At 44.0% G+C, this 14,159-nt stretch overlaps 1 protein-coding gene across 4 annotated transcripts in view; it reads right to left on the bottom strand.

Moving 5' to 3' along the window:
* Window positions 1-14,159, bottom strand: part of si:dkey-119m7.4 (uncharacterized protein LOC560629 homolog) — a 36,872-nt gene that overhangs the window by 8,982 nt on the left and 13,731 nt on the right. For 2 of the 4 annotated variants that reach the window (XR_005051466.1, XM_036975683.1), the window contains exon 2: window positions 11,209-11,745. Coding sequence is in view for 3 of the 4 variants with exons in the window: in XM_036975683.1 (XP_036831578.1) it covers window positions 11,209-11,616 (408 nt within the window). In the remaining variant the exon portion in view is untranslated. Of the gene's footprint in view, window positions 1-11,208; window positions 12,115-14,159 lie in introns of those variants that run through there. The other 2 variants (XM_036975684.1, XM_021600278.2) reach the window with 2 other exon arrangements.

Here is a 14,159-nt window from a genome sequence, read left to right as displayed (position 1 = left end):
GACGCACCCACCACCAATCTCACCCCTACAACCAGTGTACAGTATCAGTTCTCTATGTCTGACAAGTAGTAGGGAGCTGCAGCTTGGAGTATTGCTTCTTCATCCTAAGTAATCTATTCCCTGTGAATCTGATGTTTTTCACCACTTTTTCAGAGAAGTTAGCCATTGGAGTCCCTAGTTTGCATTTCTTTACCAAAAATGTGTGTGAAAGTACAAGGTACCTTATTGCAATCATGTTAGCACAGCGTGAAACTGTTGTACTGATTAAAGAAGCAATAAAACTGTCCTTCTTTAGACTAGTTGAGTATCTTGAGCATCAGCATTTGTGAGTTCGATTACAGGCTCAAAATGGCCAGAAACAAAGAACTTTCTTCTGAAACTCGTCAGTCTATTCTTGTTCTGAGAAATGAAGGCTATTCCATGCGAGAAATTGCCAAGAAACTGAAGATCTCGTACAATGCTGTGTACTACTCCCTTCACAGAACAGAGCAAACTGGATCTAACCAGAATAGAAAGAGGAGTGGGAGGCCTAGAAGGCCAGCATCCCGGAGTCGTCTTTTCACTGTTGAGACTGGTGTTTTGCAAGTACTAGTTAATGAAGCTGCCAGTTGAGGACTTGTGAGGCGAACATACAAATGCTGATGCTCCAGATACTCAACTAGTCTAAAGAAGTCCAGTTTTATTACTTCTTTAATAAGTACAACAGTGTTCAGCTGTGCTACCATAACTGCAAAAGGGTTTTCAAATGATCAATTAGCCTTTTAAAATGATACACTTGGATTAGCTAACGCAACGTACCATTGGAACACAGGAGTGATGGTTGCGGATAATGGGCCTCTGTACGCCTATGTAGATATTCCATAAAAACTCTGCAGTTTCCAGCTACAATAGTCATTTACAACATTAACAATGTCTAGGACCATGCCTCAGGACTACCTGGCCTGATGACTCCTTGCTGTCCCCAAGCCACCTGGCTGTGCTGCTGCTCCAGTTTCAACTGTTCTGCCTGCGGCTATGGAACCCTGACCTGTTCACCGGACGTGCCACCAGTCTCAGACCTGCTGTTTTCAACTCTCTAGAGACAGCAGGAGCGGTAGAGATACTCTGAATGATCGGCTATGAAAAGCCAAATGGCATTTACTCCTGAGGTGCTGACCTGTTGCACCCTCAACAACCACTGTGATTATTATTTGACCCTGCTGGTCATTTATGAACATTTGAACATCTTGGCCATGTTGTGTTAAAATCTCCACCCGGCACAGCCAGAAGAGGACTGGCCACCCCTCATAGCCTGGTTCCTCTCTAGGTTTCTTCCTAGGTTCTGGCCTTTCTAGGGAGTTTTTCCTAGCCACCGTGATTCTACACCTGCATTGCTTGCTGTTTGGGGTTTTAGGCTGGGTTTCTGTACAGCACTTTGTGACATCAGCTGATGTAAGAAGAGCTTTATAAATCAATTTGATTGTTTGATTGATTGGTCTACACTGTATTTCTGATCAATTTGATATTATTTTAATGTACAAAAAAGGTGCTTTTCTTTCAAAAACAAGGACATTTCCAAGTGACCCCAAACTTTTGAACGGTAGTGTATATGCAAAGTGATTGGTGACATTTAACATTAAAGCCAACCCTTGGAAGTTGTGGGAACATATGTTTTTGGTTTCCCATTGGTTCTGAGAACGAAGCCAAGTTTCCTGACCGGTACAACTGAACGTTTTTTTAAACGTTCCGAGAACGGAAGAGAACATTTTGCCGCTTTTGGGAAGGTACATTTTTAGTTGCAGGGAGGTTCTGAGAATGTTTTACTATGGTTCCTTAAAAGTTATCATGTGAGGATTTTAAAAAATAAATAACAAATATTGCCTTTTTCTCCCCAATTTCGTGATTACGATCTTGTCTCATTGCTGCAACTCCCCAACGGGCTCAGAAGCCAGCCGCACCAATGTGCCGGAGGAAACACTGTTCAACTGACAACCAAAGTCAGTCTGAATGCTTCCTTGTCTCTTCGCTTCAACTCCCCAACAGGCTTGGCAGAGGCAAAGTTCGAGTCATGCGACCTCCGAAACATGACCCGCCAAACCACGCTTCTTAACACCAGCTCACTTAACCCGGAAGCCAGCCGCACCAAAGTGTCGGAGGAAACACCATTCAACTGACGACCGAAGTCAGCCTGCAGGCTTCCTGTGAGGTTTTATTAACGTTCTGAGAACAGAAATTAGGTTATTTTTAAGGTTCCTTAAAACTTTCACTGAACGTCTCAATAAGACTTTTAATAAAATGAATAGCTTAAGTCAACCTGTCTGGGAACAGGGTTCCGCCAACAGCCAATGAAATTGCAGGGCACCAAATGCAAATCAATAGAAATCTCATAAATCTAATTTCTCAAACATACAAGTATTAGGCACCATTTTAAAGATACAATTATCGTTAATCCAGCCACAGTGTCTGATTTCAAAAATGTTTTACAGAGAAAGCTCCACAAACGATTATGTTAGGTCACCACCAAGTCACAGAAAAACTCATCCATTTTTTCAGCCAAAGAGGAGTCACAAAAAGCACAAATAGAGATAAAATTAATCACTAACTTTTGATGATCTTCATCAGATGACACTCATAGGACTTCATGTTACACAATACATGTATGTTTTGTTCGATAAAGTGCATATTTATATCCAAAAATCTAATTTTACATTGGCGTGTTATGTTCAGTAGTTCCAAAACATGCGGTGATTTTGCAGAGAGCCACATCAATTCACAGAAATACTCATTATAAAGGTTGACGAGAATTCAAGTGTTACGCATGGAACTTTAGATAAACTTCTCCTTAATGCAACCTCTGTGTCAGATTTCAAAAAAACTTTACGGAAAAAGCATACCATGCAATAATCTGAGTACGGAGCTCAGAGCCCAAACCAGCCAAAAGAAATATCCGCCATGTTGCGCAGTCAACATTAGTCAGAAATAGCATTATAAATATAAATTACTTTTGATGATCTTCATCAGAATGCACTCCCAGGAATCCCAGTTCCACAATAAATGTTTGATTTGTTCGATAAAGTTAATAATTTATGTCCATATACCTCCTTTTGTTAGGGCATTTGGAACGGGAGCTACCTCTGTGAATGCACGTGACTGAGCTCGTGACTGCTGGCAGACCTCTGACTCATTCCCCTCTCATTCAGCCCCCCTTCATAGTAGAAGCATCAAACAAAGTTCTAAAGCCAGTTGACATCTAGTGGAAGCCTTAAGGAAGTGCAACATAACCAATATCCCACTGTATATTAAATAGGGGCTGCGTTTAAAAAACTACAAACCTCAGATTTCCCACTTGCTGTTTGGATTTTTTCTCAGGTTTTTGCCTGCCATATGAGTTATACTCACAGACATCATTCAAACAGTTTTAGAAACTTCAGAGTGTCTATCCAATACTAATAATAATATGCATATATTAGCATGTGGGACTGAGTAGGAGGCAGTTTACTCTGGGCACACTTTTCATCCAAAAGTGAAAATGCTGCCCCCTAGCCCAAACAGGTTTAACTGTTATGAACTCCAAGCACAGGACACATATAAATCAATTTTCTTAGGCATTAATCATGCAAACATTTATTTTTTTATTGTGGCACGGCATCAGGGAAATTCAAACCTACTTGTCAGGGCCCGGTTACGAACCCGGGTCTCCGGAGTGAGAAACAGTCACTTAACCTACTGAGCCACGAATAGTCGGCAGAACCCAGAAGATGAGGCAGACACAGCAGTACTTGAGACGGTGTATTTAATGAAGTAAAAAGAGAAGTCCTTCAGGAAAACATGTAACTCCACAACCTCAAAAGGAATTCCACAAGAACAAAGGTAATCCTCCAAGACAAAAAAGGTAAATCCACAAGGTGGTAGGAATAGCATAAAAAGCCTCAAAAGATACTCAAAAATAAATAAACAAGAACAAAAACAGAATTCCACAAGAGAGTCCACCGGGATCAACAAGAGTTCACAGAATACTAGGGCTGGGTGCTAACATACAAACACAGAGCAAAGAACTGAGGAAAACTAAGGGTTTAAATACAATCAGGGGAAACGAGGCACAGGTGCAAATAATAATGGGGATCAAGGGAAAACAAAAGGTCAAAAAGCACAATGGGGGCATCTAGTGACCAAAAACCGGAACAACCCTGGCCAAATCCTGACACTACTATCTTATGTTCTCTACCCATGGAATTAGTTCACTCCTCCACCAGTATGGAGCTAACATGTCATGTTTGTTTTTTTATTCATACAAAGTTGTTCATTTTGGTCAACTCAAACAGACCCCATTTCAAAGGAAACTAGCACTCATTAAGATCAGGTGTGGCCAATTAGTGGCCAACACACTTGACAAGATAGAGGATAGTTCCTCACAACCACACTCTCACCAACCTCTAAGAAACATATGGTTCTCAGAACGTTATGTGCTAGCTGGGTGTGTGTTTGGGACTATATCCAGACCATTAAAACCATTAGAACTGCTGTAGTTTAATGGTTTGCTTGTTCACCAAGAATGGTTTAACTAATCCAGAAATGTTGTGAAGGGAATAAACCACACACAGAGCAGCCATTTCCTGGACACAGATTAAGCCCTAGAGAAGGACAAACTGAATTGCTTTCATGGAGGACTGGCTTGAATTGTGAGGATGACCACACATTTTATTTTCATCATGAGCAAAAGCTATTGGTTTTCTACCCACAGTTCCAAAGAAAATGTTGTAATCCATTTAAACACAAGACCAGCTGGATAAAATGGTATGGCAGTAGCAGGGACAGTGGCATCTCCAATGGCATTGAGGAGTACACCACATCTGTCATTGGCTTCATCAATAAGTGCATCGATGACATCATCCCCACAGTGACCGTGGACACAGTGTTGTGGATCTTATTGTTTTTCCTCATAATCCTGGACTATCGGACCACCATTTTATTACGTTTGCAATTGCAACAAATAATCTGCTCAGACCCCAACCAAGGATCATCAAAAGTCGTGCTATAAATTCACAGACAACACAAAGATTCCTTGATGTCCTTCCAGATTCCCTCTGTCTACCCAAGGACGCCAGAGGACAAAAATCAGTTAACCACCTAACTGAGGAACTCAACTTAACCTTGCGCAATACCCTAGATGCAGTTGCACCCCTAAAAACTAAAAACATTTCTCATAAGAAACTAGCTCCCTGGTACACAGAAAATACCCGAGCTCTGAAGCAAGCTTCCAGAAAATTGGAACGGAAATGGCGCCACACCAAACTGGAAGTCTTCCGACTAGCTTGGAAAGACAGTACTGTGCAGTACCGAAGAGCCCTTACTGCTGCTCGATCATCCTATTTTTCTAACTTAATTGAGGAAAATAAGAACAATCCGAAATTCCTTTTTGATACTGTCGCAAAGCTAACTAAAAAGCAGCATTCCCCAAGAGAGGATGACTTTCACTTTAGCAGTGATAAATTCATGAACTTCTTTGAGGAAAAGATTATGATTATTAGAAAGCAAATTACGGACTCCTCCTTAAATCTGCGTATTCCTTCAAAGCTCAGTTGTCCTGAGTCTGCACAACTCTGCCAGGACCTAGAATCAAGAGAGACGCTCAAGTGTTTTAGTACTATATCTCTTGACACAATGATGAAAATAATCATGGCCTCTAAACCTTCAAACTGCATACTGGACCCTATTCCAACTAAACTACTGAAAGAGCTGCTTCCTGTGCTTGGCCCTCCTATGTTGAACATAATAAACGGCTCTCTATCCACCGGATGTGTACCAAACTCACTAAAAGTGGCAGTAATAAAGCCTCTCTTGAAAAAGCCAAACCTTGACCCAGAAAATATAAAAAACTATCGGCCTATATCGAATCTTCCATTCCTCTCAAAAATTTTAGAAAAGGCTGTTGCGCAACAACTCACTGCCTTCCTGAAGACAAACAATGTATACGAAATGCTTCAGTTTGGTTTTAGACCCCATCATAGCACTGAGACTGCACTTGTGAAGGTGGTAAATTACATTTTAATGGCATCGGACCGAGGCTCTGCATCTGTCCTCGTGCTCCTAGACCTTAGTGCTGCTTTTGATACCATCGATCACCACATTCTTTTGGAGAGATTGGAAACCCAAATTGGTCTACACGGACAAGTTCTGGCCTGGTTTAGATCTTATCTGTCGGAAAGATATCAGTTTGTCTCTGTGAATGGTTTGTCCTCTGACAAATCAACTGTAAATTTCGGTGTTCCTCAAGGTTCCGTTTTAGGACCACTATTGTTTTCACTATATATTTTACCTCTTGGGGATGTTATTCGAAAACATAATGTTAACTTTCACTGCTATGCGGATGACACACAGCTGTACATTTCAATTAAACATGGTGAAGCCCCAAAATTGCCCTTGCTAGAAGAATGTGTTTCAGACATAAGAAAGTGGATGGCTGAAAACTTTCTACTTTTAAACTCGGACAAAACAGGGATGCTTGTTCTAGGTCCCAAGAAACAAAGAGATCTTCTGTTGAATCTGACAATTAATCTTAATGGTTGTACAGTCGTCTCAAATAAAACTGTGAAGGACCTCGGCGTTACTCTGGACCCTGATCTCTCTTTTGAAGAACATATCAAGACCATTTCAAGGACAGCTTTTTTCCATCTACGTAACATTGCAAAAATCAGAAACTTTCTGTCCAAAAATGATGCAGAAAAATTAATCCATGCTTTTGTCACTTCCAGGTTAGACTACTGCAATGCTCTACTTTCCGGCTACCCGGATAAAGCACTAAATAAACTTCAGTTAGTGCTAAATACGGCTGCTAGAATCCTGACTAGAACCAAAAGATTTGATCATATTACTCCAGTGCTAGCCTCTCTACACTGGCTTCCTGTCAAAGCAAGGGCTGATTTCAAGGTTTTACTGCTAACCTACAAAGCATTACATGGGCTTGCTCATACCTATCTCTCTGATTTGGTCCTGCCGTACATACCTACGTACGCTACGGTCACAAGACGCAGGCCTCCTAATTGTCCCTAGAATTTTTAAGCAAACAGCTGGAGGCAGGGCTTTCTCCTATAGAGCTCCATTTTTATGGAACGGTCTGCCTACCCATGTCAGAGACGCAAACTCGGTCTCAACCTTTAAGTCTCTACTGAAGACTCATCTCTTCAGTGGGTCATATGATTGAGTGTAGTCTGGCCCAGGAGTGGGAGGGTGAACGGAAAGGCTCTGGAGCAACGAACCGCCCTTGCTGTCTCTGCCTGGCCGGTTCCCCTCTTTCCACTGGGATTCTCTGCCTCTAACCCTATTACAGGGGCTGAGTCACTGGCTTTACTGGGGCTCTCTCATGCCATCCCTGGAGGGGGTGCATCACCTGAGTGGGTTGAGTCACTGATGTGGTCATCCTGTCTGGGTTGGCGCCCCCCCCCCTTGGGTTGTGCCGTGGCGGAGGTCTTTGTGGGCTATACTCAGCCTTGTCTCAGGATGGTAAGTTGGTGGTTGAAGATATCCCTCTAGTGGTGTGGGGGCTGTGCTTTGGCAAAGTGGGTGGGGTTATATCCTTCCTGTTTGGCCCTGTCCGGGGGTGTCCTCGGAGTGGGCCACAGTGTCTCCTGACCCCTCCTGTCTCAGCCTCCAGTATTTATGCTGCAGTAGTTTATGTGTCGGGGGGCTAGGGTCAGTTTGTTATATCTGGAGTACTTCTCCTGTCCTATTCGGTGTCCTGTGTGAATCTAAGTGTGCGTTCTCTAATTCTCTCCTTCTCTCTTTCTCTCTCTCGGAGGACCTGAGCCCTAGGACCATGCCCCAGGACTACCTGACATGATGACTCCTTGCTGTCCCCAGTCCACCTGGCTGTGCTGCTGCTCCAGTTTCAACTGTTCTGCCTTATTATTATTCGACCATGCTGGTCATTTATGAACATTTGAACATCTTGGCCATGTTCTGTTATAATCTCCACCCGGCACAGCCAGAAGAGGACTGGCCATCCCACATATGCTCTCTCTAATTCTCTCGTTCTTTCTCTCTCTCGGAGGACCTGAGCCCTAGGACCATGCCCCAGGAATACCTGACATGATGACTCCTTGCTGTCCCCAGTCCACCTGACTGTGCTGCTGCTCCAGTTTCAACTATTCTGCCTTATTATTATTCGACCATGCTGGTCATCTATGAACATTTGAACATCTTGACCATGTTTTGTTAAAATCTCCACCCGGCACAGCCAGAAGAGGACTGGCCACCCCACATAGCCTGGTTCCTCTCTAGGTTTCTTCCTAGGTTTTGGCCTTTCTAGGGAGTTTTTCCTAGCCACCGTGCTTCTACACCTGCATTGCTTGCTGTTTGGGGTTTTAGGCTGGGTTTCTGTACAGCACTTTGAGATATCAGCTGATGTACGAAGGGCTATATAAATACATTTGATTTGATTTTGATTTGACCGTACATATATACCCCAACCAGAAACCATGGATTACAGGCAGCATCCGCACTGAGCTAAAGCCTAGAGCTGCCGTTTTCAAGGAGCGGGACTCTAACCCAGAGGCTTATAATAAATCCCGTTAAACCTTCAGACGAACCATCAAACAGGCAAAGCGTCAATACAGGACTAAGATCGAGTCGTACTACACCGGCTCCGACGCTCGTCGGATGTGGCAGGGCCTGCAAACCATTACAGACTACAAAGGGAAGCACAGCCGAGAGCTGCCCAGTGACACGAGCCTACCAGACGAGCTAAACTACTTCTATGCTCGCTTCGTGGCAAATAACACTGAAACATGCATGAGAGCACCAGCTGTACCGGAAGACTGTGTGATCACGCCCTCCGCAGCCGATGTGAGTAAGACCTTTAGACAGGTCAACATTCACAAGACCGCAGGGCCAGACGGATTACCAGGATGTGTACTGCGAGCATGCGCTGACCAACTAGCAAGTGTCTTCCCTGACATTTTCAACCTCTCCCTGTCCGAGTCTGTAATACCAACATGTTTTAAGCAGACCACCATAGTGCCTGTGCCCAAGAACACTAAGGTAACCTGCCTAAATGACTACCGACCCGTAGCACTCATGTCTGTAGCCATGTCCCAGGCTGGTCATGGCTCACCCTGGGACTAAACACCTCCCTCTGCAACTGGATCCTGGACTCCACCCCCAGGTGGTAAGGGTAGGTAACAACACATCCGCCAAGCTGATCTTCATCACATGGGCCCCTCAGCGATGCGTGCTCAGCCCCCTCCTCTACTCCCTGTTCACTCATGACTGCATGGCCAGGCACGACTCCAACACCATCATTACATTTGTCAATGGCACAACAGTGGTAGGCCTGATCACCGACAACAACGAGACAGCCTATAGGGAGGAGGTCAGAGACCTGGCCGTGTGGTGCCAGGACAACAACCTCTCCCTCAACGTGATCAAGACAAATGAGATGATTGTGGACTAAAGGAAAAAGAGGACCAAGCACGCCCCCAAGTTGAGAGCTTCAAGTTCCTTGGTGTCCACATCACCAACAAACTAACATGGTTCAAGCACACCGTGACAGTCGTGAAGGGGGCACAACAAAACCTATCCCCCTCAGGAGACTGAAAAGATTTGGCATGGGTCCTCAGATCGTCAAAAGGTTCTACAGCTGCACCATCGAGAGCATCCTGACTGGTTGCATCACTGCCTGGTATGGCAACTGCTCGGCCTACGACCGCAAGGCACAATAGAGGGTAGTGCGAACTGCCCAGTACATCACTGGGGCCAAGCTTCCTGCCATCCAGGACCTCTATACCAGGCGGTGTCAAAGGAAGGCCCTGAAAATTGTCAGACTCCAGCCACCCTAGTCATAGACTGTTCTCTCTGCTACCACATGGCAAGCGTTACCGGAGCGCCAAGTCTAGGTCCAAGAGGCTTATAAACAGCTACTACCCCCAAGCCATAAGACTCCTGAACATCTAGTCAAATGGCTACCCAGACTATTCACATCACCCCCCCCCTCCCCTCTCCACACAACTACCGCTCTCTGTTTTCATCTATGCATAGTCACTTTAATTAACTCTACCTACATGTACATACTACCTCAACTAACCGGTGCCCCCGCACATTGACTGTGTACCAGCACCCCCTGTAAATATATATATATATTTTTTTTACTGCTCCTCTCTAATTACTTGTTACTTTTATCTCTTATTCTTATCCATATTTTTTTTAAACTGCACTGTCGGTTAGGGGCTCATAAGTAAGCATTTCCCTGTAAGGTCTTGTTGTATTCGGCGCATGTGACTAATAACATTTGATTTGATATAGTGGGCAAAACCTGGTACTTTCACACTCATTTATCGTAAATAATGTAAGTGACTTCAATTGGTAATTTCTCTGAACAGGTGAACAAAACATCACAAGATACACAGGGAAGCAATAATCCAAGAATCTCAGAGAATCTCATAGAATCTCAATTCTATACTACAATCTGAGAAGAATCTGAGATGGTGGGTGTCAATCTTTTTGAGGTGGAACCACACCCCATGGAATGTAAACGAACGGGTCATGAGTTGACATACATCCTATTTTTTAGACAGCCTTTAACAGTCGGACTCCCGGTGGAGGTCTGATCAAATCAAAGTTTATTGGTTGCGTACACAGTTCTGCAAACGTTATCGCAGGTGCAGTGAAATGCTCATGTTTCTCGCCCCAACAATGCAGCAATATCTAGCAAAAAAATTAAGTACAATAAACTAAGACATTAAGAACAGGCAATCCTGGGTGTTTGTAAATCAATAACCTTCAACATGTTCTGCGGGCTGGGACACTTCCACTATGGTTAGTGTCGCTGTGTGAAGGTCCCTCAAGATGCACTAGACCCAATCAGTTCATTCAAGTATCCCCACATCCAACCCTGATCCACATATTGTTTACTAGTGGGTTATGGGGGGAATGAACTTCACTGGCCAGGCTTTAGAGAGAGAGAGAGAGAGAGAGAGAGAGAGAGAGAGAGAGAGAGAGAGAGAGAGGATGCCTGCACCACAGGAGTCTAGATCAGGTTCAGATATCACCACCACTACACAGTTACATAGCTGTAAAAATGAGTTCCACATAACCAACTGCAGAATGGCTTCAATTCATGTGAGAATGTGTGACCAGAAGGTGTTCATCACATTTGAACCCCCCAGACAGACATACAGACAGACAGACAGAGAGAGAGCCTGCCACGTCCATTTTCCTGCCGTGTCTCTTACTCACCTCGGTTGCCACGGTGCTGTGGAAGGTCTCCTTGCTGAATTCCCATCCCCCTTGGCAACCCTCAGTGGCGTGGCTGTCACTAAGGGCCAGGGCAATGCTGTGATTCAGCTGGGCCAGCGGGGTGCCAGGGATCCCCCCAGGGGCAGAGCAGGACCGGCCTGGGTCACCGTCTGGGCCAGTCACCAGGCTGAAGTTGAAATTGGGAGGGTCTGAGCTGGCGGTCAAGGGCCAGGTGGTGTTGGTGGAGCGACAGAGATGAGGGGGGACGGCCCCTGTGAATATGGATATCAGCATGTGGAACGCCAGCAGGATCTGGGGGAGGCAAATCCACACATACAGGCTCTTCTGGAACTTGCCAAAGCCCCCAATATGAGAAAGAATCTCGTCAAAATTCATGCTTCTTTCCATGGCTGCTATTCCAATGCAGAACTTACCCTAACGTATCACCACGGATACAAGAAGTAGGCAGGCTGTTGCTGTCGTCTGCGGTGTTGTGAACCCGCAGCACTTCACTAGCAGGGTAAATATAACTGTCATCTGCAGGGGGAGAGGGAACTAGATCATGGGGTGGAGTCCAAGCTCAGAAGGAGGAGTTGCTCTTTGTGATAGCTGAGTGACTGCATTCGCTCGCTCTCCCTCTCGCTGTTTATTTGCATGGTGAGAATCTTATATTATGGAAACAGTGGTAATAAGTCATATAGAAGCCCATAACACAACATACAGACATAAAGTGAAGGCTAATTGTCAAATGTATCAGAGGGACTCAAATTTCAAGAGGGATGTACAATAAAAGTCAACGCAAGCCCAAAGTTATCGTGCAAACAACTCCTTAGAAAGTGTGTGTGTGTACATGTATTTTTGCTTTACATTATGTTTTCAACAATCAGATTCCCAACAATGACGTGGGAATATTGCTAAGCTGTAAATCCACTTGCCTGTCCCCTGAGACACCACAGTTGCAAAACACCACCAAATGCCCCCAGTTCTAAAGAAATGCAAATTCTCTCTGGCACCCAATCATTCATCTGGCATGGGGATGCCAACAGGGGAGAGCTGGCTGGGGCTAAGCTGGCCAGACAAAAGCAGCAGATAAATACCATAGCAGGGGACTTGTACATGACACAAATGAAAGGCGTGTACTCTGGCAACTCCATAACTACCCATTTTCCCTGGCTCTTATCATTTCATCTTTTCCCCTGTTGTGGTGTCACATGTTTGAACGTGGTGAGTGTTCTTTTCTCCCAATGAGCCACAGCCCATCGTTCTCTACTAGGGAGGAACTCAATCATGTCTGGATGTTGAAATGACTGCCACTGACTAACATGATCATATTCCTCAGACTCACATGTGAAACTAGCATGTGAAGATTTCCTGTGTTTCTGGAGTGACATGAAGACAGCGTCTATGCAATAGATCCTGTGAATGGCAGTGTTGGGAGAGCAGGAAGCGATCATAGATACAATTTGGCTACGTAAGCCTACAAACATTTACAATAGCAAAATCACAAGAATGGCTACGTTGAGACCGAAGGGAGCAATAGTCTTTAAATTAAAGATCCAGGCAACTCCTTGTTTTAACAATAAATTGTCGAGGTCACCCTCTCTCCTAGGGTGGGTGACATGTTTGATGCCGATATAACATAGGGATGAGATTGAGTGGTTTGCTTCCAAAAAGTGGGCCGCAATTGGGTAAGTTGAGTTTTTGCACCTAATGGTGCTACGATGGTCCGAGATTCGTACTTTTAATTCACGCTTTGTTTTACCCAAATAATTTTTATCACAAGGACAAGTTATAAGATAAATAACTGTCTTCGTGGAGCACGTGATAACACCTTTGATTGGGATCTTTTTCCCTGTTTGGGGGGGTTTGAAGGATCTACATTTATAAGTGCCATTACATTGAGCACAGCCATTACACTTGTAGTTTCCATCCAGTTGGGGCACAAATAGACGTTGTGCAGGGATATCTTGAGGTGGTAAATCAGAGTTTACCAATTGATCTCTGAGGTTTTTGCCCTGTAAGAATATGATCAAGGGAGGGTCAGAAAACACATTACCGATACTGTCATCGGATCTTAGAATGTGCCAATGTTTGTGTATGTTTCCCTTAATTTGTTCAGAGGACTTTGAATAGAGGGTAGTCTTTTTGCGAGACTGACCTTGAAAAAGATCCTGTTTCGGTTTGTTTTGAATGTTCTCAATGGCAGTATTAATCTGACCATTTTTGTACCCCCTCTCCTTGAATTTTCTTTGCGTCTCAGCCATATTTATGTCGAGATCAGATTGCTTTGTGTAAATTCTTTTGATTCGACAGAATTGGCAGTAGGGCAAACTGTTTTTTGAAGGGAAGCGGGTGACAACTATCAGCCCTCAACAAACGATCAGTAGGTTTCCTGTAAAGATCAGTGTATAGAACATTATCCTCACACAAGATCAGAAGATCAAGGAAACTGATTTGACGTGTGTCAGATTGCATAGTAAATCTCAGATGCTCAGAACAGGAGTTAAGAAAAGCATGGAACGCCTGGAGCTGTTTTGCATCACCCCTCCATAGAACAAAAATATCATCAATATACCGTTTCCAAATAATGATGTTAGGCAAGAAAACGTTTTTGAGAGGATTGAAAATGGACTGTTTCTCCATGTAACCCACATACAAATTAGCATAGTTAGGAGACATGGGGGATCCCATAGCAGTACCCTTTGTCTGAATAAAGAAATCATTTAGAAACATGAAGTAGTTGTGGGTGTGAATACTATTTCAGCCAATGTTATAATGCATGCACTGGAAGGTAGTTCATTCAGGTCATGTTGCAGAAGAAAATGTTGCATAGCTTCAATACCGCCCTCGTGTGGAATATTCATGTCTAACGACTCAACGTCAAAAGTAACTAACAAAGTATTATCAGGGAGAGGATCAAGAGATTCAGTAATAGAGATCATAATGCTGGT

This window comes from Oncorhynchus mykiss, chromosome 4 (genome assembly GCF_013265735.2).
Source record: "Oncorhynchus mykiss isolate Arlee chromosome 4, USDA_OmykA_1.1, whole genome shotgun sequence".
Classification (NCBI taxonomy): domain Eukaryota; kingdom Metazoa; phylum Chordata; class Actinopteri; order Salmoniformes; family Salmonidae; genus Oncorhynchus; species Oncorhynchus mykiss.
The sequence above is the reverse complement of the archived record's forward strand: the minus strand, read 5'-3'. Positions and strand labels throughout refer to the sequence as shown.